The sequence below is a fragment of the Equus przewalskii genome, chromosome 2 (assembly GCF_037783145.1).
Source record: "Equus przewalskii isolate Varuska chromosome 2, EquPr2, whole genome shotgun sequence".
Classification (NCBI taxonomy): domain Eukaryota; kingdom Metazoa; phylum Chordata; class Mammalia; order Perissodactyla; family Equidae; genus Equus; species Equus przewalskii.
In genome coordinates this window covers 80,824,476-80,851,754 of record NC_091832.1, presented here as the reverse complement: position 1 = coordinate 80,851,754, position 27,279 = coordinate 80,824,476, and the positions used below count along the sequence as shown (strand labels likewise).

The 27,279-nt window shown below is 36.8% G+C and overlaps 1 protein-coding gene across 16 annotated transcripts in view; it reads left to right on the top strand.

Annotated features, from left to right (window-relative positions):
- ARFIP1 (ARF interacting protein 1) overlaps positions 1-27,279 on the top strand; it is a 121,352-nt gene that overhangs the window by 16,155 nt on the left and 77,918 nt on the right. For 8 of the 16 annotated variants that reach the window (XM_070611546.1, XM_008536461.2, XM_070611551.1 and 5 more), the window contains exon 2: positions 25,446-25,547. In XM_070611546.1, the coding sequence (XP_070467647.1) occupies positions 25,455-25,547 (93 nt within the window). In that variant the 5' untranslated portion in view covers positions 25,446-25,454. Of the gene's footprint in view, positions 1-3,835; positions 3,916-13,146; positions 13,416-25,445; positions 25,548-27,279 lie in introns of those variants that run through there. The other 8 variants (XM_008536459.2, XM_070611544.1, XM_008536458.2 and 5 more) reach the window with 3 other exon arrangements.

Sequence of the window (27,279 nt, the reverse complement as noted above, 5' to 3'; positions counted from 1 at the left end):
CAATGCCTTTCCTATGTATGGATATTTAGGCTGTTTCCAATATTTTACAATTATGAAGAATGCTGTAATGTATATGTACTTTTGTATTGTTGGAGGTGTATTCCCAGGATGGATTCCTAGAAATGGGTTGCTGGGTCCACAGTTAAGTGCATATGTGATTTTGTTAGGTGTTACCAGAGTTCCCTCCAGAATGGTTGTGCCAATTTCCCATCAGCCATGTATGAAAGTGCTTGTTTCCTTACGTCCTCGCTAACAGAGTGTTTTGTTATATTTTAAATTTTTTTGCCATTCTCATAGGTGAGAAATGGTATCTCAGTGTTGTTTTAACTTGGATTTCTCTAATCATGAGTGAATTTGAGCATTTTGTATGTTTTGGAGGGCTATTTTAATGTATTTTTCTGTAAATTGTCTGTTCATGTCTTTTTCCTGCAGTCTATCTAATTGTGGTCTTTTTTCCCTTTGTTTCTAAGAGTTTTCTGTATATTAGGGATATTAACCTATTGTGGCATATATTGTGAACATTTTATCCTGGTTTTTCAGTTCTCTTTTGTCTTCATTTATAGTGTTTGTCACACAATTTTTAAAACATTTTAGTCAAGTTTATCAATTTTTTTATTGTCTCTAGATTTTTAGTTGGAATTAGAAAGCCTTTCTGTACACCAAGTTTAAAGCACGGTTCACTCATGCCTTTTTTTTTAGTACTTTCTGTGGTTTCATTTTTTGTGTCTAGATTCCTAATCCATTTGGAGTTTGTTCTTGTGTAAGGTGTGAGATATGGATCTAATTTTATGTTTTTCCAAATGGCTACCTAGTTTTCCTGGCATCAATTATTGAAAAGTCCATCTATACTCAAGTGATTTGAGATGCCACCTTTGTTATATACTAAATTTCTGTGTATATTCACATCTAATTCTAGACTCTTTTTTTAAGCTTTAGTACATGGTTGTGTATCCTAGTTGTTGGTTTTTAGTTCTCTGTGTGAGCTGCTGCCACACTATGACAACTGACAGATGGGTGGTATGGTTCCACAACCAGGAAACAAACCTGGGCCATAGCAATGAGGGTGCCAAATCTTAACCACTAGACCACCAGGGCTGGCTCTAGACTTTTTATTCTTTTCCACTGGTATTTTTGCCTAGTCGTGCGATAGTACCATAGTGCTTTAATTATAGATGCTTTATAGTATGTTTTAATATCTGATAAAGGTAGTACCCTTGTGACCCTTGTGATTTTCCTTTTCAGTGTTTTCCTAGCTATTCTTGCTCATCTGATTTTTCCATATCAACTTTAGTATCAACCTGTCTGATTGTATAAAATAGCTTGTTATTTTTCTTGCATTGAATTTGTAAATTTCAAAGGAAGCAATAACATCTTTATAATGTTGTCATCGTAGCTGAGAACGAGATGTCTTTCCATTTGCTTAGGTCTTCTTTAGGGTCTCTCAGTTGTGGTTAGACATTTTTTTCATATAGATTTTACACATTATTTAGTTTATTTCTAAATATTTAATCTTTGTTGCTGTTGTAAATTAAATTTTCTCTGCCATTGTGTTCTCTGATTCTTGTTTTTGTATATGAAAACTATTAATTTTTATGTTAATTTTGTATTCTACTTTTTCATTGAATTCTTTTGTTTTTTTAGTTAGTTTTACTATTGATTCTTTGGAGTTTTTCAGGTGTACCAGCATATCATTTGCAAATAGAGATAATTTTCCTTCTTCTTTACATATTATTTCTTTAATTGATTTATCTTGTTGATTTGGTTAATACCTCTAGTACAATGTTGAACAGTAGCAGAAATGGTGGGCATCTTTGCAATGTTTCTGATGTTAGTGGAAATGCCTCTATTATTTCTTTCTTAAGTAAGGTAATGGTTGTAGGACTAAAGTGTATGTATGTGTGTGTACATATATATTTTATCATGTTGAGAAAGTCTCCCTTAATTCCTTTTTCCTTGAGTGTTGAATTTTGAATGAGTGTTGGATTTTGTCAAAAGGTTTCTCAATGTCTATGGAGAAAACCATGTTCCTCCGGAGATTTATGAATACAGTAGGCCCCCCTTATCCGCAATTTGAGTTGCCTGTAGTCAACCGTGGACCAAAAATAATACAACATCACAGTGCCTAAGTCATTTCCCTCATTTCATCTTATCATGTAGGCGTTGTATTGTCTCACATGATCACAAGAAGAAGGGTGAGGGGCCAGCCCGGTGGCACAGCAGTTAAGTTTGCACATTCCACTTCAGGAGTCCAGGGTTCACTGGTTCGGATCCTGGCTGTGGACATGGCACCACTCGGCAAGCCATGCTGTGGCAGGCATCACATGTAAAGTGGAGGAAGATGGGCATGGATGTTAGCTCAGGGCCAGTCTTCCTCAGCAAAAAAAAAAAAAAAAAAAAAAAACCGAAAGAAAAAGGAGGATTGGCAGCAGATGTTAGCTCGGGGCTAATCTTCCTCAAAGAAGAAGAAGAAGTGTGAGTACAATACAATAAGATATTTTGAGAGAGAGAGACCACATTCATATGACTTTTATTACAGTATATTGTTATAATTGTTCTGTTTTATTATTAGTTATTATTGTTAATCTCTTGCTTTGTATAATTTATAAATTTATCATAGGTCTGTATGCATAGGAAAAAACATAGTACATATAGAGTTTGGTACTATCAGTGGTTTTGGGCATCTACTGGGATCTTGGAATGTGTCCCCTGCCAATAAGTGGTAACTACCATGCAGTGTATATCAGTAGATTTCCTAATTTAACCAGTCTTGTATTCCTGGCATAAATACCACTTGTTCATGTTGTATTATTTTCTTAATGTGGTATTGGATTTAGTTTGCAAATAATAAAATTGTATATTTCAAGAGTAAAAATTTTTCTTTGAATTACAGTACCTAACATGGTGTCTTGTAATTGTTTGTCTCCCTGATTAGATTCAGAGTACTCTTAGAACCTGAATTAGATTTTACTCTTCTTTCTCCTTAGTACCTAACAGAGTTCTTCATATATAGTTAGTGTTCTCTAAATGTTTTTGAATAAGTTAAAAGCAGAAGTAGCAAGGGTCGGCCCCATAGCCTAGTGGTTAAGTTTGTGTGCTCCACTTCGGTGGCCAGGGTTTCACGAAACCCAGGTTTCGCTGGTTCGGATCCTGGGTGCAGACGTGGCACTGCTCATCAGGCCATGCTGAGGTGGCATCCCACATAGCACAATCACAAGGACCTACAACTTGAATATACAGCTACTTACTGGGGGACTTAAGGGAGAAGAAGAAGAAGAAGAAAAAAAGATTGACGACAGATGTTAGCTCAGGTGCTAATCTTTAAAAAAAAAAAAAAGCAGAAGTAGCAGATTAAACTTTTATTGGATGAAATCTGAGTATAGTTTTTGACTTAGACAATGGACAGTCATATCTGTTATCAGTACTAAAGAGCAGTGGCCAGGGAGGTGGAAGAGGTCTGAAACTTCGGTTTCATATGGGTCATAAATAACATATTTTTGGCTTCAGACATCTTTGGATCTCAGTTTTTTCATCTGTCAAATCAGGTTGACACTCTGATCTTTTAAATTGTGTTTCATATCTAAAATGATTTTATGAAATTATTTTTTAATCATTGAGGTATGTATTTTTATATTCTGCATACTTTTTCTGAGATTTTTTTTTTAAATTGTTTGCCTCTTAGAATCAATAGATACTCATGATTGTAGATAGTTTTGGAAAGCAAATTCTGACTGCAAATCAATTAGTTACGTTGTGGAGTATTTGTAAGAATGTCGATGAGGTGGTAGAGCTCTGTTAACTAAATTATTTAATGTGTGCTTAAAACATTTACTTTTAGGCATGTCTGACTGCAGCAATGATACTACAACTCTGGGTGCATCTAAACCAGCCACAGAAGAAGCCAAGTCTAATTCTGAGGTGATTGGGTGGTATTTATGTTGTTTAAAGTCAGACCGTTTCAATCAAAGTTTTTGACTGTCCAGATTGACTTAGTTGGTCTAAACATGTGCCATTCTAAACAAACTAATACACATAGACACCGGAAAGGGGTGGGAAGAGAGAAAGAGATTTTTTCATAATGGGAGATACGTTACCATTTGCATTTGTGCATCTGAAATTCTAGAGTATACCTGTCACATTAAAATGAACGTAAAAGTGGAAGTCAAACTATACTTTTTAATTCAAATATGAAATGAAGTTTGTGTTGAAATAATGGTAGTAATAGGTCCATATTTGAGCTCATCTACCATATTCTTTCTCTAGTTAGGTATGCAACAAAATCCAAGTATAGAGTTTTTTAAAAAAGAAGTATTGAGTCCTGGACTTCACTTCAGACTCACTGAATCTGAATCTATAGTGATAGACCCTAGGCCGTGTTTTTTTGTTTTCTTCCTGGAGATTTTACAGGTGATTCTAATATATACCACTAAGAACCACTGTTCTAGTTCATCAGATTAAAGACAAAGATATTAAGAAGTTAGTTTTATATTGACTTCAAGTCACCAGATGTTTTTTGAATGCCTAGTACTAGTAATACCTCTCATATTTATAGAGATTTATTTATTTATTAAATTAAAGATTTACAGAGTAGCACTTTCATATTGCCCCACCTTGATCTTAGGACAATTTGGTATAATTCAGTTAGATAAGTGGAACAACTATTATTTTCCCCATTTATATGTTGAACATATTTAACTTTCAGAGAGGTAGTGACTGACTTAGAGGAACTGGCAAGGCTTGAACACAACGTGGAATAATTGGTTGCAGGGCTTAGAAGGACTGGCTAATGCCCATTATTACGTTGCTGTTAAATTTAGTAGCATGACGTGAAAGGTCTGAAAAAGCAACAGAAGGCTCAGACTCAGTAAGACTCAGACTGGACTCAGTAAGAGAACCAAGAACTGCAGCTTCTATATCAGTGGAAGAAATAATGGCCTAATAGGTACCATTCACTGAGAACCTGTTAGGTGCCAGGCACTGTGCTGGGTTTTACATATATTATCTCATTTAATACTGCAGTAACCCTGTTTGTAGTTGAGGTTTTCGCCCTCATTTTATAGATTAGGCAACAGAGACTTGGAGAGGTTAACATAGCTAATGAGGAACAGATCTGTGATTAGAACCCAAAGAGAAATGGAAAAGATGAGTAAATTTAAGAAACTAAATAGGAAAAAAATTATTTAAATTTAAAGGTAGAAGACAGGAAGTTGGAAAACAAGCAAATAAAGTCTTAAAGTCTTTTTTTTTTTTTTTTTTGGAGAAAGATTAGCCCTGAGCTAACATCTGCCACCAATCTTCCTCTTTTTTGCTGAGGAAGATTGGCCCTGAGCTAACATCCATGCCCATCTTCTTCTACTTTATAGGTGGAACGCCGGCCACAGCTTGACTTGAAAAGCAATGTATAGGTCCACGCCCGGGATCCAAACCGGCAAACCCTGGGCTGCCCAAACGGCATGTGCGACCATTTGTGCTACCGGGCCGGCCCTAAAATCTGTTTTTAACAACAACAACAAAGGAAAGAAAGCAAAGTAGTTGTGTTAGGTATTTATTGGTGTATCATGGGCTCATTGCTTGAATTCTTTTCTCTCTGCCCTTCAGTATAATAACACTAATGCATACACCAATTTCTTTTTTTTTTTTAAGGACTTTATTTTTTTCCTTTTTCTCCCCAAAGCCCCCCAGTACATAGTTGTATATTCTTAGTTGCGGGTCCTTCTAGTTGTGGCATGTGGGACGCCACCTCAGCGTGGCTTGATGAGCGGTGCCATGTCCGTGCCCAGGATTTGAACCAACGAAACACTGGGCCACTGAAGTGGAACATGCAAACTTAACCACTCGGACATGGGGCCAGCCCCCACACACCAATTTCTAATAGCCAAAAAGAATATACAAATATTTGCATTCTTCTTTTACGTGAGTAACCCAGAGGTCTAAAAAGTGAATTGGGTAAAGATCCTGCATTCAAGGTGCCTGTTGATTAATAGAGGAAATTTTCAAATAAATAAATAAAATGTAGAATAATAATGCCTTTAGAGTGGTACAGATAAAGAACTGTGACAGTTCAGAGGAATATCAGCCAGGAATATCAGTGGAAGTGGCATTTAAACTGAGTTTTTTTTTTTTTTTTTAAGATTTTATCTTTTTTCCTTTTTCTCCCCAAAGCCCCCCAGTACGTAGTTGTATATTCTTCGTTGTGGGTCCTTCTAGTTGTGGCATGTGGGACGCTGCCTCAGCGTGGTTTGATGAGCAGTGCCATGTCTGCGCCCAGGATTCGAACCAACGAAACACTGGGCCACCTGCAGCGGAGCGCGTGAACTTAACCACTCGGCCACGGGGCCAGCCCCTAAACTGAGTTTTATAGTGAGTAGAATTTGAGTATTTGAGTGATGATGGTCACTGCTTGAGCAAAGGCATAGAGAAGGGAGATTGAGAGACATGTATGAAGAGGTATGAGTAATTAGTTTGACTTAGTAGGGCATCTGAAGAAGCATAATTGGTGGAAAGAAGATAGTTCAGATCATGGAAGGATTTTGAGTGTCAGGAGGAGTTGGCTTTTATGTTGTAACCATATTGGGGAGGGAGCCAGACATGTTAAACATATACATAAATTATTTTCTAATGCAGTGTAAAGTAGTCTTGACCATCACTCAGCAGGATAAGGGGCTAATGAGTGATGAAGAGTGCTGTTTTACGTCAGCTGCTCAGGGAAGGCCCTTCTTAGTGATGTTTGAGCAGAAACTTGAATGAGATGTGGGAGTCATGTGGAATTCTGGGAGTAAGAACCTTCCAGGAAGAGGAAGCAGTAAGGGCAAAAATAAGATTGGTGTGTTTGAGGAATGGTGGCTTGACATAAAAATGAAAATGACAGGCAGAAGATGAGAAGGTTGGGAGAAGGTTTGAGATGCAGTATTCAGGTAGCATGTGGTTGAAAATAGACAAATTAAGTGTTGACACAGATTAGAACATTTGTTAAGAAACATTTGCAGTAGATGAAATAAAGGTTAAATAGTGAATGAATTTCCATATACTCATTATCCAGATTCAATATTTATCTGGATTTTACCACATTTGCTTTATCCATCCTTTTATAATAATAGGTTTGAGGGTCATCTTCCTTTTAAAACCTTGATATTGCCAAGATAGAATAAAGAAAAAAAAGAACAAAGTTATAAGCAATAACATTTGTAACAATAATTCAACTCTGTCTTGATAATTGGTCTGTTTTAGAAAAGTGTAATTAGGGTACTCATAGTGACAAAGTTAGGAAGAGTAGCTGTGCTGATAAATACTAGTATTGATGGAGCTACGCCAGTATTTGTCCTGTTGGTCCTGAGCTGAAATCAATGTGATATAATAATAACATCTTCAAATAGCATTTTCAGTTCTCCAGGCAATTTCACATTTGGTTCTTATAATAGCTGTATGATATATAGGTTAAAATCTCATTTTATAAGTGAGGAAATTGAAGTTGAGGGAAGTAAAGTGACTTCTGTAAGATTCTAAAAAGAGGCAGAGCTGGTCCGTGAATCCACATCTCCTGACACCTTGGTTAGTTCTCCTGAGACTTCACCTAGTAAACTTATACACCTAATGCTTTTGAACCACGTTGAATGAACACTTTGTAATAAATATGTGAACCATTTTTAAAATTTTATTGAGGTCATATTGGTTTATAACATTGTATAATTTCGGGTGTACATTATTATATATTGGTTTCTGTATAGACTGCATCGTGCTCACCACAAATAATCTAGTTTTTATCCATCACCATACACATGTACCCCTTTACCCCTGTCACCCTCCTCCCACCCCCTTCCCCTCTGGTAACCACTAATCTGTTCTTTTCTCCATGTTTTTGCTTATCTTCCACATATGAGTGAAATCATACTTGTTAACCATTTTTAAAGAAGCTCGTGTTTTTACTAGTACAGAAGGAAATTTCAAAGACTATTTGAATTATAAGTTTAATAGAATTGCTTTCTCTTCTTGTAGGCAAACAAAAATCTGAATAATTTCATCTGACATGGAAGGCATTTATGCTGTTTGGTACTGGACAAAATATGGTCTCTGTTGACATGCATAATTAGTCCATCACACACTGCGACCTTCATTGTCTGAAGCCATAACTAGAACAATTAGTGTTGAATATTTGTGGCCCCTTTTTTCTTTTCTTCTTTCACACTGTTTACTTTCTTCTGTGCTCTTTTGTCTGGAATTGACTAAAATTAAGAATTTAGTCCTTTAAATTAGAAGAAAATACAACTACTTGATAGCAGAACAAAATACCTACTGAATATATGCACTCAGTGGACTGAGCATTGGAAATATTTCACAGCACTTTTTAATGAATTTTCAAATAACTCTTTTTTTTTTTAAAGATTTTATGTTTTTCCTTTTTCTCCCCAAAGCCCCCCAGTACATAGTTGTATTTTCTTAGCTGTGGGTCCCTCTAGTTGTGGCATGTGGGATGCCACCTCAGCATGGCTTGATGAGCGGTGCCATGTCCGCGCCCAGGATTCGAACTAACGAGACACTGGGCCGCCTGCAGCGTAGCGTACAAACTTAACCACTTGGCCACGGGGCCGGCCCCTCAAATAACTTTTTTTAAATGGTAGATTTAAGAAGTAATTGGAAAAATTTTAAGCTTATTATTATACCACTTTATTTGTGCTTGCTCAGTGATAGATTGGATTAAAGATCAATGTTAAGTGTGTATTTTAGAAGATATAACACCTTGTATAGTTCCAGAAGTCTAATTAAGGCTAAGACAAGTTCTTTTACATCCTTTCTAGGAAATTTCTACCTCATTTCTAAGCATTTTAGAAATTAGATTTTGTCATTAATAATGTAATATATTGATAACAGCAAGAAACTTATTTCCAGTATGCCTTCTCTTACATTATTAAGGTGGATTTTTTTAGTCTTTGGGTGAATTTTTGTTAATGCTGTGTCTTTTATTTTCCACGGGGTGTTCACCTGTAAATGCTGACCATCATATGTAAAGCGTTTTTTAATGTTAATGTCAAGGTATATTTTCAGGATTTGAAAAACATAAGTAGTGCCAGAAAAACGTTACACGAGCTTTTTTCTTTTAGCCTAGGTCTTGAGGCAGCTACAGAAAAAGCTATAGACTAGGAGTTGAATTGACATGGGGAAGAGTTACTGTGCATCCTGATGGTGAAAATGAAGTTAGTAGACATTTGGTTGCCTAATCGGCCAGTATGGAGAGAGTTAGGGGAGAGTATGGTATGAGGAGCAGCTGGGAAAGTAGGTAGGGGTCAGACTGTAAGCACTTTTATGAGTCATGTTATAGCTATTGTAGTGTTGAGAAAGTTTACTGGAGTGATGGGTAGTGTTAAGTGGTTTGCCAAATGAGGGTATGGGGGAGTTATTCTCCCCCAATGGAGTTGGTCTCATGCTTTGAAATAGGTTACATTTATGACATTAAAGTGAGTAAGTATTAAGATCCTTGGGGCCTGCTAGTGTAAGAAGCAGTTTATAGCAAAAAGCTGTTTACAGAGTTTTTCACCTATGACATATTTGGCTAGATCATTTTTTATTGTGGGGGATTATCCTCCACATTGTAGGATGTCTGGCAACATCCCTGGCCTATACCTTCAAGATACCAGCAGCACACCATTTCCAGCTTTTATAAGCCAGCTGTTAAACACAGACATTACTTAAAAATTAAATTATATAAACTTAAAATTTAAAATACGTATATTAAAAACAAAGATGATAAGGGGCTGGCCAGGTGGTATAGTGGTTAAGCTCACACGCTCCACTTCCATGGCCTGGGGTTTGCTGGTTCGGATCCTGGGCGTGGACCCATGCACAGCTTGTCAAACCATGTTGTGGCAGGCATCCCACATATAAAATAGAGGAAGATGGGCACAGGTGTTAGCTCAGGGCTAATCTTCCTCAGCAAAAAGAGGAGGATTGGTGGTGGTTGTTAGCTCAGGGATAATCTTCCTCAAAAAAAAACAATGATAAGTTCTCAAGACTTTTCAGTTCCTATTTTACATATTTTACTGTTATCTATACTGTTGAGGTTATGTATGTCTATGGTATTCTGTGATGTAAATACCATATAATTATGTGCTACTGCACATCCCTTCCTACCTCTGGATTCAGTGAGGTCATGTTGGAAGCCTGAAATTGGCCCTAGTGGGAGTGTTGACACCATGGAAATGGGCAAATGCCACAAATTAGGCTTTATTATTATTTTTATTTTTGGAGTACTGGTTGTTAAACATTTGCTGGCACACCACTGGAAGCATCTTTCTGTTATTTGATGAATGCCTCCTGTGTGCTAGGTACTCTTTATAAGTGCTTTGAATATATCTTCCCTCAAGTATTATCTGAGATGTGAATATTTTCTTAATTTTATAGGTGAGAAAAATAAGATTAAGTAACAAAGATCACAGAGCAACTGTTATATTATAGGGCTGGGATTTTAGCTGAAGTCTCTCATAGTTCAAATTCTTAACCCTTCTCTTTATACCTTGCTGTCTCTCTGAGGCTTTGGAGTAAGTTTTATAGAAAAGGTAACATTTGAGCTGAGCCTTAAATTATGGGCAGGATTTTACCAGATATGAAGCTAGAAGAATATTTTAAACATTGGAAACCATTTGAGCAAATTTTTACAGATGTCAAAGTGCATTTCATTCCAGAAATAACAAGTTAAGTAGGTTTAGTAGTAGAGGATCTTTAGAAGGGTAAAGTTAAGAGAAGTAAAGCCTGAAAGTTGATTGGCCCCTATTGTGAAGGCCCTTGTCTTAGTCCCTTCTGGCTGCTACAACAAAATACCCAGACTGGGTGGCTTATAAACAACAGAAATTTATTTGTCACAGTTGTAGAGGTTGGAAGTCCAAGATCAGGGTGCTGGCATGGTCAGGTTCTGATGAAGGCTCTCTTCCAAGTTGCAGACTGCCAACTTCTCCATGTATCCTCACTTGTGGAAAGGGCTAGGATGCTCTGCGGGGCCTCTTTTATAAGAACACTGATCCCATTGATGAGGGTTCCACCCTCATGACCCAGTCACCTCCCAGAGGCCCCACCTCCTAATACCATCACATTGGGCATTAGGATTTCAACCTAAGAATTTTCGGGGAGATAGAAACATTCAGACCATAGCAGATCTTAAATAACATGAACTTTGGAACAAAAGAGATTCCATTTTTATTTCTAAGGACATAATTATTTCCCCAAAGCCTTTTGTGTAATTATTTTGAGTGTCTAATTTAATTTAAATTTAAATTCAACTTCAATTTAAAGCATGAGTGAAGTACTGTGAATGGTTTTTGCCCAGGGAGATGACATGGAGTTTTTGGTTTTGAGCCCCATTCTGCCCATTTGTGTGTTGGCTGTTAATTTTTACTCCTATAATTAATGTTTAGTAAATGTTGTTCCTAAAAGAAGGTCATTTTTTGTGGGTAAGAAAATGAATAGATAATAGCTGGAATTTTTGTATATCTTTTGGCAAATGATATTCCTATTACCTGCTTTATGGCATAAAATGGTATTAGTTTATCGCTGTACTTCTCATTTTGCTGGGAAAGATTCTCCCTGAGTTAACATGTGTGGCCAATCTTTCTCTTTTTTCTTCCTCCCCAAAGTCCCGGTAAATAGTTGTATATTCTAATTATAAGTTCTTCTAGTTTCTGCTATGTGAGCTGCCACCACAGCATAGCTACTCACAGATGAGTGGTGTGGTTCTGCGCCCGGGAACCAAACCCAGGCTGCCAGAGCGGAGCACGTCAAACTTCAACCACTAGGCCATCAGAGCTGGCTCCGTACTGCTCATTCTCAGAACATTTGTTTCCTATATAAAGTTACAAACTAGAACAACACATAGTCCCACTACTGTAGTTTTCTCTGCTAAGTCTGCGTTGTGAACTTGATTGCCTCCCCCGCCATCCAGCCTACTGACTCTTTTTTCCATATTCTCTGCCTTTTAAAGTTCCACTGGATGTTTCCCTTCAGCTTCTGCTCTTGTCCCTCTTATCGGTTCACACCATCCACATCCCTACAGCAATAACTCCCAGATTTAGGTCTTCAGCCTGGAGCTCTAGACCTGCGTTCCCAAATTCCTAGTGCACTAGTGGACCTGAGTAGCCCACAGACATTCTCAAATTCAGAATGTCTGCAACTGAACTCACTTTCTCACCTTTCCAAGCCAAATAAACCTGCTTTTCCCACTTAGTGCACATGTTCTTCTTTCTAGTTGCCCAAGCCACAAATTGGGTAGGGCACAGGGAGGGGGCATTGGTCATCCTAGATGCCTCCTCCTCCTGTCTCTCCCACAATCCAGTCGCTCTGTAAGTCTCTTACTTTTCCCTCCTGAATAACTCTCGGATCCACCTTTTTTCATTCCAACAACCTTAATTTAGATCTTTACTATTTCTTACTTTGACTGTAAAATAGCCTCCTAAGTAGTTTTTCTACCTCCAGTCTTTCTTTCCTTCCCCTCAGTCTAACCTCCTACCAGACTGTTCTCTAAAATAAATTGATCAGACTCTTTGCTACCGTCTTCTTCCTTCTCCTTTTCAGGATACAGTCCACATGTCATTGTCCTGGTGTTATAAAGCCCGCCACGATAGCCTTCTGTATACTTTTCTAGCCTGTTATTTTTATTTTTAAAACTTTAATTTTGATAAGATTTCATACAGAAAACATAAGCTCTTTACCCAGATTCACCAATCATTGTTTTGTCCCATGTACTTTAACATTTTCTCTCTCTGTATATAGTTTCTTTAACCATTTGGGACTGGTTTGCAGATATGATGTCCCTTTATTCCTAAGAACAAGGACTTTCTCTTATATAATCTCAGTACATTTATCAAAATTAGAAAATGTAATTAAAAAATTGATATACCGCTATTATTTAGTCCACAGTTGTTCCGATAATGTCCTTTACAGCGACTCTTTTGCCTAGTTTGTGATCCCGTCCAGATTGTATGTTGTATTTCGCTGTCATTTATTTTGTCTCTGTTTATCTACAGCAGTTCACGTACTTTTTTCTTTAGCTTAAGCTTTTTGGAGTATACAGGCCAGTTTTTCTACTGTTTCCTTGATTTTTGGTCTTTCTTATTATTTCTTTCCTACTGCTTACTTTAAGTTGAATTTGCTTTTTTCTATTTTCTTAAGGTGCAACCTCAGATCTTTCTTCTGGGGCTGGCCCCGTGGCGGAGTGGTTAAGTTCACGCTCTCTGCTTCGACAGCCCGGGGTTTCGCCAATTTGGATCCTGGGCGCAGACATGGCACTGCTTGTCAGACCATGCTGAGGCAGCGTCCCACGTGCCACAACTGGAAGGACCCACAACTAAAAATGCACAACTATGTACTGAAGGGCTTTGGGGAGAAAAAGGAAAAATAAAATCTTAAAAAAAAAAAAAGGATCTGTCTTCTACACAAAAGTAAACATTTAAAGCTATAAATGTCTCTCTAAGCATTGTTTTAGGTGTACCCTGCAAATAGTGGTTATGTTTTCCTTATCATTCAGTTCGAAGTATTTTTTTCTTTTGTGATTTCTTCATTGTCCCATTAATTATTTAGATGTGTTGTTTAGTTTCCAAATTTTGGGGGTTTTCCTGGATATCTTATGATTGATTGTAATTTAATTCCACTGTGGTCAGAGAACATACTCTATATGGTTTCAATCTTTTTTTTTTTTCTCCTGCTGAGGAAGATTTGCCCTGAGCTAACATCTGTTGCCAGTCTTCCTCTTTTTCTTGAAGATTTGCTCTGAGCTAAGATCTTTTGCCAGTCGTCTTCTTTTTGCTTGAGAAAGATTCACCCTGAGCTAACATCCAAACCAGTGTTTTTCTATTTTGTATGTGGGTCACCACCAAAGCATGGCTACCAATGAGTGGGGTAGGTCTGCACGTGGGAGCCGAGTCCGGGCCACCAGAGCAGAGCATGCCGAACTTAACCACTAGGCCATGGGGTGGGCCCCTGGTTTCAATCTTGAGGCTGGTTTTATGGCCTGAAATATGATCTGTTTTGCTAAACATGTGTTCACATGAAAATAATGTGTATTATGCCATTATTGAGTCACTCTTCTATAAATATCAGTCAAGGTGGCTGATAGTGTTCGGATCTTCTATGTCTATGATGATTTTCTTTGTCTGGTTGTTGTTTCACTTGCTATGAGAGTAGTGGTAAAATCTCCACCTATGGTTGTGGATCTGTCTGTTTCTCCCTTTAATTCTGGCAGTGTTTCATTTATTTTGAAGCTCTGTTATTGGGATCAACATGCACATTTATGATTGTTATATATTTCTGATGAAATGATCCTTTTTTCATCATGAAATGTGTCTCTTTATATCTGGTAATACTTTTTTTTAAACTATTTTATCAGATATTAATAAAGTCTTGTCAACCTTCTTATGCCTACTCTTTTCATGGTTTATCTTTCTCCATTCATTTAATTTCGGCCTATTTATATCTTTGTCTTTAAAGTATGTCTCTCATAAATAGTGAATAGTAGGGTTATTTTTAAAAATGTATCTGTTCTGACAGTCTCTGCCTTTTAACTGAAATATTTATTCTAATGTTTAATGCAATTATTGATATGGGTCATTTGTATCTACCTTTTTAGTTTCTTTGCTTTATACTTTTCTTTCTTCTGTTCTTTTCCTCTCCTCTTTTCCTGTCTTTTTATTTATTCTTTGATTATTTGAATATTTTAAAGAATTCCGTTTTTATTTTCCTGATGGCTTTTTAGCTATACTTCTTTGCATTATACTTTTAGTGGTTGCCATAAGGATTATAGTATATATCTTAAACTTTTCATATTCCACTTAGAATTGATAATGTACTGCTTCACTTAAAACATAGAAATTTTTGCAACCTTTTAGGTCTATATTTTCCTTATCTCCTCCCTTGTTCTTTGATATGGTTGTTATGTATTTTGCATCTAGATACCTTACAAACCACAGAAATTATAACATTTTCTTCAAGCAGGTAATATAGTTTGCAAAGAAATTGAGAGGAAAAGGCAAAAAGAAAAAAAATAGTCTTTTGCATTTACCCAGGTATTTACCATTTCATTTCCTCCTCATTCTTTTCTGAACATCCATGTTTCTATCTGGTTTTATTTCCCTTCAGCCTGAAGAACTTCCTTCAGCGTTTTTATAGTGCAGGTCTACTGGTGATGAATTCTCTTGGTTTTATCTGAAAATAACCTTAATTTCCTCTTTATACTTAAAGGATATTTTCACTGGATATAGAATTCTGGTTGGACAGTTTTCTTCTTTCACTCCTTTAAAAATGTTCCACTCTCTTCTGGCCTTTATAGTTTCTGATGAGAAATCAACCATTAGTTGGATTGCTGTTCCCTGATAGTAATGTATTGTTTTTCTCTTGCTGCTTTGAGGTTAGCTCTTTGTCTTTGCCTATAAATAGTTTGACTATGATGTACCTTGGTATGGACTTTGTGTTTATTATGCATGGTGTTTGTTAAGCATCTTATATCTATAAATTTTTGTTTTTCATCAAATTTGGAAAATTTTGGCCATTAATTCTTCAGATACTTTTTCTGTACCATTTTCTCTCTCCTCTTCTTTTTGTATTTTAATTACATGCAAATTGGAACATTTAATATCATCGAATAGGTCTCTGAAGCTCTTTTTTTCTTCATTCTTCTTTCTCTCTGTTCTTTACCTTTGATATTTAGGTCCACTTACTCTTTCCTCTGTCATCTCCATTTGGCTAAGTTCATCCAGTGAACTTTTCTTTGAGAAATTATAGTTTTCAATTCTAGAATTATTTGCTTCATTTTTACTGTTTCTGTTTCTGTGCTGAGATTTCCTATTTTTTCAATGAGATTTTTTCATTCATTAAAAATATTTTGTGGGCTGGCCTGGTGGCACAGCGGTTAACTTCATGTGTTCCGCTTCGGCGGCCTGGGGTTTGCTGGTTCAGATCCCGGGTGTGGACATGGCACCGCTTGGCAAGCCATGCTGTGGTAAGTGTCCCGCATATAAAGCAGAGGAAGATGGGCACGGATGTTAGCTCACGGTCAGTCTTCCTCAGCAGAAAGAGGAAGATTGGCAGCAGATGTTAGCTCAGGGCTAATCTTCCTCAAAAACAAACAAACAGAAACAAAAAATATTTTGTTTTACTTAATTGAAGTAGTCATAATAGAGTCTTTAAAACCCTTTCCTGTTAGTTCCAACCTCTAGTTCCTTGTAGAGTCAGACTAGGTAATTTTGGATTGTATTCTGAATGTTTTGAACATTGAGATGTGGAGATTCTTAGATTATTTTATTTTTCTCCAGTGAGTATTGCTTCCTTTGTTTTAGCAGATGATTTTCTTGGCTGTACTTGCATTACAAACTGTTTCTTGGGCAGCAGCTCTGGTCTCAATTCAAATCTTCTGTCTTTAGCTGAGCTCTTTTAAGTCTGTTCTGTGCAAGTGCGTTCTGGGGTTAGTCACAGATGTGAGTAGCCAGAGTTTGGGAATCCTCTTTCTAGATCTTTCCTTTTCAGGATACTCCCATTCCCTTTAGTTTTGTCAGCTCAACTCAAAAGAACTACAGTTTTCCCCAGAGTACTCTGGCAAATACTGGGTGCATAGCATGAATAGGACTTAGTTTTAGGCTAAAAGGCAGGAAGATGGAAACTTGCTTGTATAGCTCACTGTCGCCCCTCCTCCAAGCAAGCATGCCCTCTCCACCAGTCTCTGCTTCTTTTTACTCTCCAGTACCTTCAAGTAATTGCTTTTTAAATTATGTTCAGGTTTTATAGTTGTTTTCTGTACAGCAATGGGGAGATTCAGTAGGGTCTTAGTCCAGCAGTCCCAGAGGCAGAGACCTGTCTTCTTTTTACCTAAGCTCAGAAGCCTCCTGCTATGATTTTTCTTCTACCTTACTTGCCAATCCTTATAAATTTTCTTTGCTGGCTCCTCCCTTGTCCAAATATTGGGATATCCCCAAGCTTAGTCTACAGACTCCTCTTTTCTATCTACATTGACTTTCTAGCTCAAGGATCAAGCCAAATCCATGTCTAGTCATTTACAGATTGTCTGTGGCTGCTTTGGGGCTTCAACAGCAGAGTTGAGTAGTTGTCACAGACAGCTTATGGCCTACAAAGCCTAAAATGTTTGCTATTTGGTCCTTTATAGAAAAGGTTTGCTGATCCCTGTTCAAGGTGATCTTATCCAGTCAAAAGATTTTAAATGTTATCTATACATTGATGACTTCTCAATTTCTTATCCCCAGCTTCAAGCTTTCCTCTGGACTTCAGGCTCATGTATCCAAGAGCCTTCTAACTTTATCCACTTGGATGTATAGTAGGGCCTGTATATTAAGGCTTGTTAACCTTAATATGTCTAAACTAAACTCTTCATGTTTCCTCTACATCATGCTCCTCCCCAAGTCTTTCCCAGGTCTGTTAATGGCAATTCCACCTTTCCAGCTGTTCAGGCCAAAAACTTTTGTAGTTATCCTTGACCTCCTCTCTTTTTCCCATCTCCCACATCTGTCTTTATACACACAGTCTGACCACTTACCTCCTGGGCCTCATCTATCACCCTACTCTAAGCCACTGTCATCTCTTGCCTAGCTTATTCCATTAGCCTCCTAATTGTTCTCCTTGCTTCTACCCTTGCTCGGTTATAGTTTAATTCCACACGGCAGGAAAAGAGTGATCCTTTTTAAACATAAAGTCAGATCATTTTCACTTTTATGTTCAAAACCCTCAAGTGGCTTCTCATTTCACTCAGAGTAAAATTTAAAGTTCTTTTGATGGTCTCTAAAGCCACACATGTTCTTGCCACTGGCTGCCTCTCTGACATTTCCTACTGTTCTCCCCTAGCTTTCCCCTCAAGCTGCATGGTCTTCTTGTTCCTGAAAAGCGGAGCATGTTCCCACCTCCTCATCTTTGTATTTACTATTCTGTCTGCCTGGAATGCTGTACTTCTGGATATCTTTATGGCTCACTTCCTCATTTTATTCAGGTCTCACAGAAATAGGAGGTTTTGAGGTTTTCCCTGACCACCCTATTTAAAACAGCACATGCATGAACACATGTGCATTTATACATGTCCATTAGTATTTATGACTGTATGACATGTGTATTTATTTGTTTGTATTCTCCAACCAGAATGTAAGCTCTATGAGGCTAGGGAGTTTGGTTCACCACTCTGTCCTGTGTGTCTGAAATTGTGCCTGACACGTTAGAGAGCTCACTAAATTAGTTGAACAAATGAATGTATCAGTGAGTGGTTAACATTCTAGCCAAGTCCCTTTACTTGCAGATTCTAGAATGTATTAGGCTCTTTTTCCACTGTGCTCCTATTATTCCTTCTATTTAGAATCTCTTCCTTACTGTGTCCCCATCTGTCATTCTAAAAGATGTAGCTTAAATATTACTTCTGATTAAATTTTCCCTCTTAGTGCTCACTACATTGTTAAGTGCTTCCCTCTGGTGCTCACCACACTATATTATAATTATTTTTTATCTACCAATACACTTTAAGTTCCTGGAAGCCTAAGACCTGATTTCCATTTCTATTTTATCACATGCACATTGCTTAGAAGATAGTAAATACCTGTTGAATCACCAGCTATTTTTAGGAGGAAGAAAGTAAGAACATACCTAACAATTTAAAAGAGTGATGATTCTTTAGATAGCTAGATCTTAGTCTTCTGGTTGGATTAGAGACCAAATACTTAGTGTCTGTACATCTCTTACTTGCAAGGAACAGAAACTTAACTCCAGTAGCCACAAGTAATCTGGGTGTATTGTAAGGATGCAGTGGCAGTGAGGAAAATAGAAATCTCAAAAGAATCTAGGATACCAAGAGAATTCAATGGAAAAGGAAAGTCTCTTCAACAGATGGTGCTGAGAAAACTGGATATCCACATGCAAAAGAATGAAATTGGACCCTTATACTATACAAAAAATCAGCTCAAAATGGGTCAAAGACCTAAATGTAAGATCTAAAACTATAGAATTTTTAGAAGAAAACATAGGGGAGAAGCTTCATGACACTGGATTTGGCAAAGATTTCCTGAACGTGACACCAAAAGCATTGGCAACAAAAGTAAAAATAGACAAATTGGACTACATCAAAACTAAAAACTTCTGTTCACCAAAGGACACAATCAACAGAGTGGAAAGGCAGCCTACACAAGGAGAGAAAATATCTGCAAACCATATATATGATGGGGTTAATATCCAGAATATATAAAGAACTCCTACAGCTCAACAATAAAAATACAAATTACCTGATTAAAAAATGGACAGAGGATTTGAATAGACTTTTCTTCAAAGATAATATACAAATGGCCAACTAGCATGTGAAAAGGTGCTCAACATCACTAGTCACCAGAGAAATGCAAATCAAAACCACAATGAGATATCACCTTATACCTAGTAGGATGGCTACTATCAAAAAAACAGTAACTAACAAGTGTTGATGAGGATATGAAGAAATTGGAAACTTTGTGCACTCTTGGTGGGAATATAAAGTGGTGCAACCATTATGGAAAATAGCATTGTGTTTCCTCAAAAATTAAAACATAGAATTACCATGTGATCTATCAATCCCACTTCTGGATGTATTTCCAAAAGAATTGAAAGCAAGACATGAAGAGGTATCTGCACAATCATGTTCATAGCAGCACTATTCACAATAGCCAAGAGATGGAAGCAACCCAAATCTCCGTTGATGGATAAATGGATAAATAAAATGTGATGTGTATATATAATGGAATATGATTTAGCCTTAAAAAGGTAGGAAATTCTGATGCGTTACAGCATGGATGAATCTTGAAGATACTATGCTAGGTGAAATAACCAAGTCACAAAAAGACAAATACTATATGATACAATTGATATGAGGTATCTACTGTAGTCAAATTCATAGAAAGTAGAATGATGCTTACCAAGGGCTTGGGGAAAGGGAAAATGGAGAGTTGTTGTTAAATGGGTATAGAGTTTCAGTTTTGCGAGATGAATAAGTTGTGGAGATTGGTTGCATAACAGTGTGAATATAATTAACACTACTGAACCGTACACTTAAAAATGATTAAGATGGTAAATTTTATGTGATGCATTTTTTACCACAATAAAAAAAAAGAATCTAAGAATAGAAGATTGTCGTAAGGTCATAATTTAGAAACAGAGGAAGATCTAGACACAGATAGAACTTTGTCAACAGACGTTGACAAGTTTGATAACACTTGTCAACTAGAGTTTTGTGAATTTTAAGCTGTGCCCTGTCATCAGCAATTCTGCTCTTTGCTCTTCTTGTGCTCTCAGTTGTCTTCCTAGTATCCCAGTTGACTGATGCTCTCGGCATCCCCAATTCATACTTCAAGAAATTCCTCTTTCTTCTATTGGGCAATGCTTTTCTCACCTGGCCTTCTCTTAGTTTATAACCTGTGGATCAGCCAGCCCTGAGTTGGGGCTTCTTCTTTGGTTCAATCAGTGGCCACCCCTTAATTGGAGACTGAGAAAGAGAGTTTTTCTTAGTAAAAATCAGTGAACTTCTGTAAATTTATGCATCAAGTAGCCAGATAGCCTTTAAACCAAACATTCCACATCTTTTTAAAGCAGATACTGCTTTACAATAGTAATAAGGAGGCTATAGTGGATGCTGTGGTGAGTGGCTCAGTTACCTGTTTAGGATCAAGGCCCTCATTTCGGGAGTGTTGCCTGGTGAGGGTTCATAGCTGAGTCTTCCCAGGAATTGCCTCTTGCAAAGAGAGCTGCGTCGTCCGCAGTTACACCCCTACCCATGGGATAACCTGCATCTAATGATCAGGGAGACAGATGTGGGAGTACAAAGGCCTGGCCCCCTTGCCTTAATTTGGAGCAACTTCAGAGAGCCACCTCAGCTTCAGTGCTCCCTGTCGGGTGGCCAAGGCCTGTAATATTATAACAGCATCACAGCTCTGTCCGATCGTACGGCCCTCGTTCACTGGAAGACTCCAGTAAGTTTCCTGCATGTAGACTTCTATTTCAGAGACTCTTTCCCCTGGAACCCAACCTAAAGCAGAGGAGTTTTTGTTTTCCCTTCTTTAACTTTTGGAATTGTCTCTCTGAAGTGTTTTTTTTAACTTTCAAGGCTTACATGAGACGCTTAGTAATACCCTTGCTAGTTTGAAATCTGATAACATAAACTCTGAAATATGACTTTTTTTAAACCAGTATTTTTTAAATAAGATATTTAGGAATGCAAGGAAATAAGTAAGGTTTCTTGGGAAATGTTTTAAGTTACATTAGCAGGATTTTGCGTTATTGTTGAAGTTCTTTTTTCATTGACCTAACCAAATTAGGATTTCAATTTCACATTTTTGTCTTTTATAATAACTGTCTCAGAATAATTGAAGTACACTGATTTTGAGACATTCGATAATTCACATTTTTTTTTTTCCTATTTCAGACGTTTCCCCTTGGTTTGTTTTACTGCAGTGATGTCTACAGATGTAATGATTGTTATTACGTACTCCGTGGGTGAGACAAGGGAGAGAGTGGGTGTAGAGCACAACTGTATAATGTTCATTTTAATACCTTCTTAACTACAAATCAGACTTTTGGTGTAGTTGATATCCTTTCCATTCAGTTAAATGTATTGGGAACTTCTTGCTTGCCAAACCCTGGGCTAATCTCTGAGGATACAGAGCTGGCGAAGACTGTCTCTGTCCTCAAGCACGTTGCTTTACCAAAAGGGAGAGTATTCATTTGTTCACTCAGATCTTCGTTCTGTTACCCTGGGGATACGGAGATGTAAAGATAGTCTGTTCATTTTCGTGTCAGACAGTAGACACATTATTCTGTGTAAAATTTGTCATGAGAAAGAGAAGGAGGTTTGTATAAGAAGTAGAAGTGTGGGCCCGGCCTGGTGGCTGAGCGGTTAAAGTTCCGCGTGCTTCGCTTCAGCTGCCCAGGTTCCCGAGTTCTGATTCTGGGTGCAGACCTACTCTGCTCACCAGCCACGCTTTGGGGGTGTTCCACATACAAAAAAATAGAGAAAGATTGGCACAGATGCCAGCTCAGGGCTAAGCTTCCTCAAGCCAAAAAAAAGAAGTGGAAGTGTAATATAAATAAGGATCTCTGGGAAGCAGAACATTTCTAGAGATGTCAAGAAATAGAAATATGGCCTAGGAAGAAATATGGCCTAGGAAGACCCTAGGATTTACAGTCTCTAACTATTCCAATAGGTTGGGTTTTAGAGGATCCTCAAGAAAGAAGGACAGATACTTAATGTTCTAGGTATTTACTGAAGAGTCTGGTCAGTCTCCCAGGCTGAGTCGGTGGTACTTTCCCTCAGAGCAGTGACTACCTTATTTGCTTTTTATATTCTCTAGAGTCTAGTAGAGTGCCTTTGGACATAACAAGCTTTCACTAAATGTTGGTTAAATTTATCTATACCAGTGTTTTTCGAAGTGTGGTCTCTAGGTCCTGAGGGTCCCCAAGAATCTTTCAGGGAGTCTCAAGGTCAAAACTGTTTTCAATATTACTGAGATATTTGCAGTTTTCATTGTTGTGTCATTTGCACTGATGGTGCATGAGAATTGATAGATAAAACTGCTGGTGTCTTAGCAGGAATCAAGGCAGTTATCCCAAGTTATACTAGTAGTCATATTCTTCCAACTTGAAGTTAAAAAAACCACCAATTTCGCTCAAGAATGTCTTTAATGAAGCAGTAAAAGCTTTAAATCTTGTCTTTTTAATATTCTGTGTGATGAAGTGGGAAGTATACATAAAGCACTGCTGCTGCATGACAAAGTGCAATGGTTGTCTTGAGGAAAAGCACGTGTGTGATTGAGTTTTTAGCTCAACTAACTGCTTTTTTTATGGAACATCATTTTTTATTTGGAAAAAGGACAGGCAAACTGTGGTTATATTCAGAGCTGGGTATTTGGGAGACATATATTGGAAAACCTGTTATTTCAAGTAGAATAACTGCCATTATTTGTTGCTAGTGATAAAAAAAGTTTTCAAGCAAAATTAGAATTTTGGGAAATTTGTATTCACCAACTTGAGCTTGCCAGCTTCCCACTACTTAAAGACTTTTCTAAGATCAGATATAAAAATATGACTTAAAAAAATTGTATAAAGGGACCAGCCCAGTGGCATAGCAGTGAAGTTCGCATGCTCTGCTTTGGCAGCCTGGGGTTTGCGAGTTTGAATCCCAGGCACAGACCTACACACTGCTCATGAAGCCATGCTGTGGTGGCATCCCACATACAAAAATAGAGGAAAATTGCCATAGATGTTAGCTCAGCGACAATCTTCCTTAAGCAGAAGAAGGAAGATTGGCAACAGATGTTAGCTCAGGGCCAATCTTCCTCACCAAAAAAAAAAATATATATATATATATGGAACTGCATCAATATTTGGATTATCTGTATAACTCATCGAACCAGTGTTTTCTAAATGACCAATGCATATATTACCAAATCCTGCATATGTAAAAGACCCATTCAAAGTACAAGGTAGACCAATGGATTTTTAATGTTATAGATATCAAAAGTTCATCATTATAGTTTTATATTCCACACTGTAGTTCACTTTTAAGAAATTACCACTTGTCAAGTTTTGATCTAGTTTTGAAGTATATCCATAATTATTTGAAAAGACAGCCATATAAGCTGGATTTTCTTCATATACTTTTAACAAAACACCATTTTGCAATAGATTGAATGTGGAAATAGATATGAAAGTCCGCTGTCTTCTTATAAAGTCAGACATTAAAGAAATTTGCAAAAATGTAAAGCAAAAATGTAATGTGTGCTACCGCTCCCACTAAGTTTTTGTTGTTATGAAAAATAATTATTTTTTATTAAAAGATTTTATGTTAATATGAGGTGGGCTTATAGTTGTTACTTTAAAATGGATTAATAAATATTTTAAAAAATTTACACCATTAATTTCTAATACAGTAAATATTGATAGCTGTAACCCACATAAATAAAAGCTTTTTGGGGCACATAGTGATTTTTAAGAGTGTAAAGGGGTCCTGAGGCCAGAAAGTTTGAGAATTGCTGGTCTGTAGTGTTGCGAATAGATTATTTCAGTCATACCTCCAAATATTTGACAGTATCTTTATCTCACATACTTACTCATATACAGAACACTCTGTGAAACCTGTTGTTGGATGTCATCCAGTGTATTTTAATAAGCCTTTTGATGTTTCATGGAAGTACAGACCAGACCACAAACCTATCTGCGTTGATGTTGCCTTCTGTAGTATGACTTGGCCTGTAATAATCCCCTAAATTATGAAAGTGTAGTGCAGGTTTTTTCTGAAAAGTTTTCCTCGCCTTTCACCTTTCTTTAACTCCTTAAAAATTAATTTAAAAAAGGTTACACTTCAGCTACATATGTCACTATTTTAGTTATTTGAATCTCTTTTTTACAAAATTCTTTCAGAGAAAATCAAAGAACCTCTTAATAATGTTCTTGGCAGTAGATTCAGGTCTGTAGATTAAACACACACACACATTTACTTAATTGTTTGGTTTGATGTTTTTAATTCTGTGTAGTATCAAGTAGCAACTAGATTCAGGTTTGAGCATTAGAACATATATTGTTAGGTATTAATTCTGTTCCTAACATGTATTTCTGTCAAGGCCTTTATTATAGTGGGCACCATTGTTAAATGTGTGTACATAACACTTTGAAAGCTATTACTGGTTAAAAAAATGGGGGGGGGAGGGAAGGGCACCTGTTCTCTATGAAAAGCTGAATAAATTGTTTATTTACTCTGAAGTTTTTTAATTTTTAAAGTAAGGGAAAGTAGATTATTTTTAAGAACTTTTTTACAGAGATGAATTCTTGTTTTAACTTGAAGCCACATGTGTTTTTTTAAATAACATACAGTTGGAGCAAGACAGTTTTTACCAATCATAATTGATGTTCTATTATTGATTAACTATATTTAGTTTCTGAAAGAAATTTATATTTTCTATGGTTGTAAAATTAAGGAATGTATTTTTAAATATTATTTAACTTTTAGAACAGTAAAGCGAGAATGTAAAACTTAATTCTTCTAGTATAGAAGTTAAAAAATTGTTGTTACAGCAAAGAAACTTTCTTTTGACAAAAGCAGACTTAGAAGCCCATTATATACAACAGGAAAAATAGACCTGTTTTAGTTAAATTCATAGTCAAGCTTGGCTTTCTGTAGTATTTTTCCAGTTGTAAGTAGTAGTCTTTCATAACACTGCGAAGCAAGAAAATTGCCCCCGGTACCTACAACAAGTAACTTGTTTTTAATGAAAAAATTTAAGGTGAGTGCAGTTTTAAAAGCCAGGTGTATTTTTTGTTATATTAGTGGTGTGATTATTATGTAAGTACTAGGTAGGTTTAATTATTTTAAGAATGTTATAATGTGGCTTTTAAGTGCTATAAACATGAAGATAGTCTTTGATTATTTGCCTTTTATGATTTAATGTTATTTATGACCATTTCTTTTCTCCTTTTTTTAGGAGTCTACCATGGCTCAAGAATCTCCCAAAAATTCAGCAGCAGAAATTCCAGTGACTAGTAATGGAGAAGTTGATGACTCTCATGAACACAGCTTTAATAGGGTGAGAACACTTTTCTTTCTCTTAGCACAAAGAGGCTGATAAGCCCTTAAATGTTGAGATGAAAGTAATACAGTTTAATATAGGGATCTTTTCTTAGATTGGCTGAAATACCAGGGATCTAATGTTATTAAGTAGGGATGACTAGGTGGGTGGTGTTACTGATTTGTCAGTATAAAGCTCCAGGCCAGTAAACATTTAGGCTTTGATGTTACTATCAGTGATTCTATTGTATGACCACAGCAAGAGTGTGTGATGATTTGGGTATATAACTTTATAAAACTATGTAATTTTATTTGTGATAAGAAAAGATATTAACTATACATTATCCTTTTAAAAATTGGCACTGTTTAATCTCTTTTCTATGTATCCTTAGTATGTCATAGGGTACTCCTGACTTTGCTGTTTACTTCCTAAAGTGGCATACTTGACTTAGTGGAAAATGAATGTTGGGGTATTTTTAAGTTTGATCTGCCTCTCATTTTAAATTGAAATTTAATACATTTTAATGGAAACACCATGGGTTTGGAGATAATCTGGATTCAAGTTTCAGCTATGCCATTTCAAGTGGTGTAACCTGAGCAGGTATTTATTTAATCTCTTGTAGGTTTTATTTTTTAATCTCTAAAAATGAGAATCATTTACTTTGATGCGGGTAGTAATATAAATAGTTAAAATAAGTAATATGCCTAATATAGTTCTAGAAATGATGGTGACAGTTATTACTTCTGGAGATATTTACATGAAACATCCCTTATTATGACATTTGATACATGTGTGCAACTTTAAATAACTTTAAAAATACATTTTTCATATTCTTTAAAAAACAGTGTTTGAAAGATACTTGAATTATTTTACAGTTTAAATAGGACTCTTTTTACTTTGTATGTTTAAGAATAAAATTTTTTGTCGTGGTTTAACAGAAGGTGATATTTTAGATCAGGATTTCTCAATCGGCACTACGGTAGTCCCCCCATCCTCCATTTCAGTTACTCATGGTCAACCGTGGTCCAAAAATATTAAATGGAAAATTCCAGAAATTAAACAATTCGTAGGTTTTAAATTGCATGCCATTCTGAGTAGTGATGAAATTTTGTGCCACCCCACTCTGTCCTGCCTAGGATGTGAATCATCCCTTTGTCCAGCAAACCCACACTGTATATGCTACCCGCCGTTTAGTCACTTAGAGCTGTCTCGGTTATCAGATCAACTGTTGCAGTATCGCAGTGCTTGTGTTCAAGTAAGCCTTATTTTACTTAATAGTGGCTCCAAAGCGTAACAGTAGTGCTGCTGGCAATTCAAATATGCCGAAGAGAAGTTGTTAATCTCTTACTCTGCCTAATTTATAAATAAAACTTTATCATAGGTATATATATAGGACAAAACCTGTGTGTGTGTGTGTGTGTGTGTATGGATGGTAATTTGGTGCTATCCATGGCTTCATGAATCCACTGAGGGTTTTGGAACATATTTTCTGAGTATAGGGGGGGACTACTGTATCCACACTTTGGGCCAGCTAGAATTCCTTGTTGAGGAGGGTTGGCGTGGCGTGTAGGATGGTTAGCAGCATTCCTGGCCTTCTCCTACTAGATGCCAGTAGCACCCTCCAGTTGTGACAAGCAAAAATGTCTCCAGACATTGCCAGATGTCTCCAGGAGTGGGGAGAAGCTCACCTCTAGTTGAGAACCACTATTTTACATAGATCATTTTAATTTATTTTAGAAAATTCTACTGA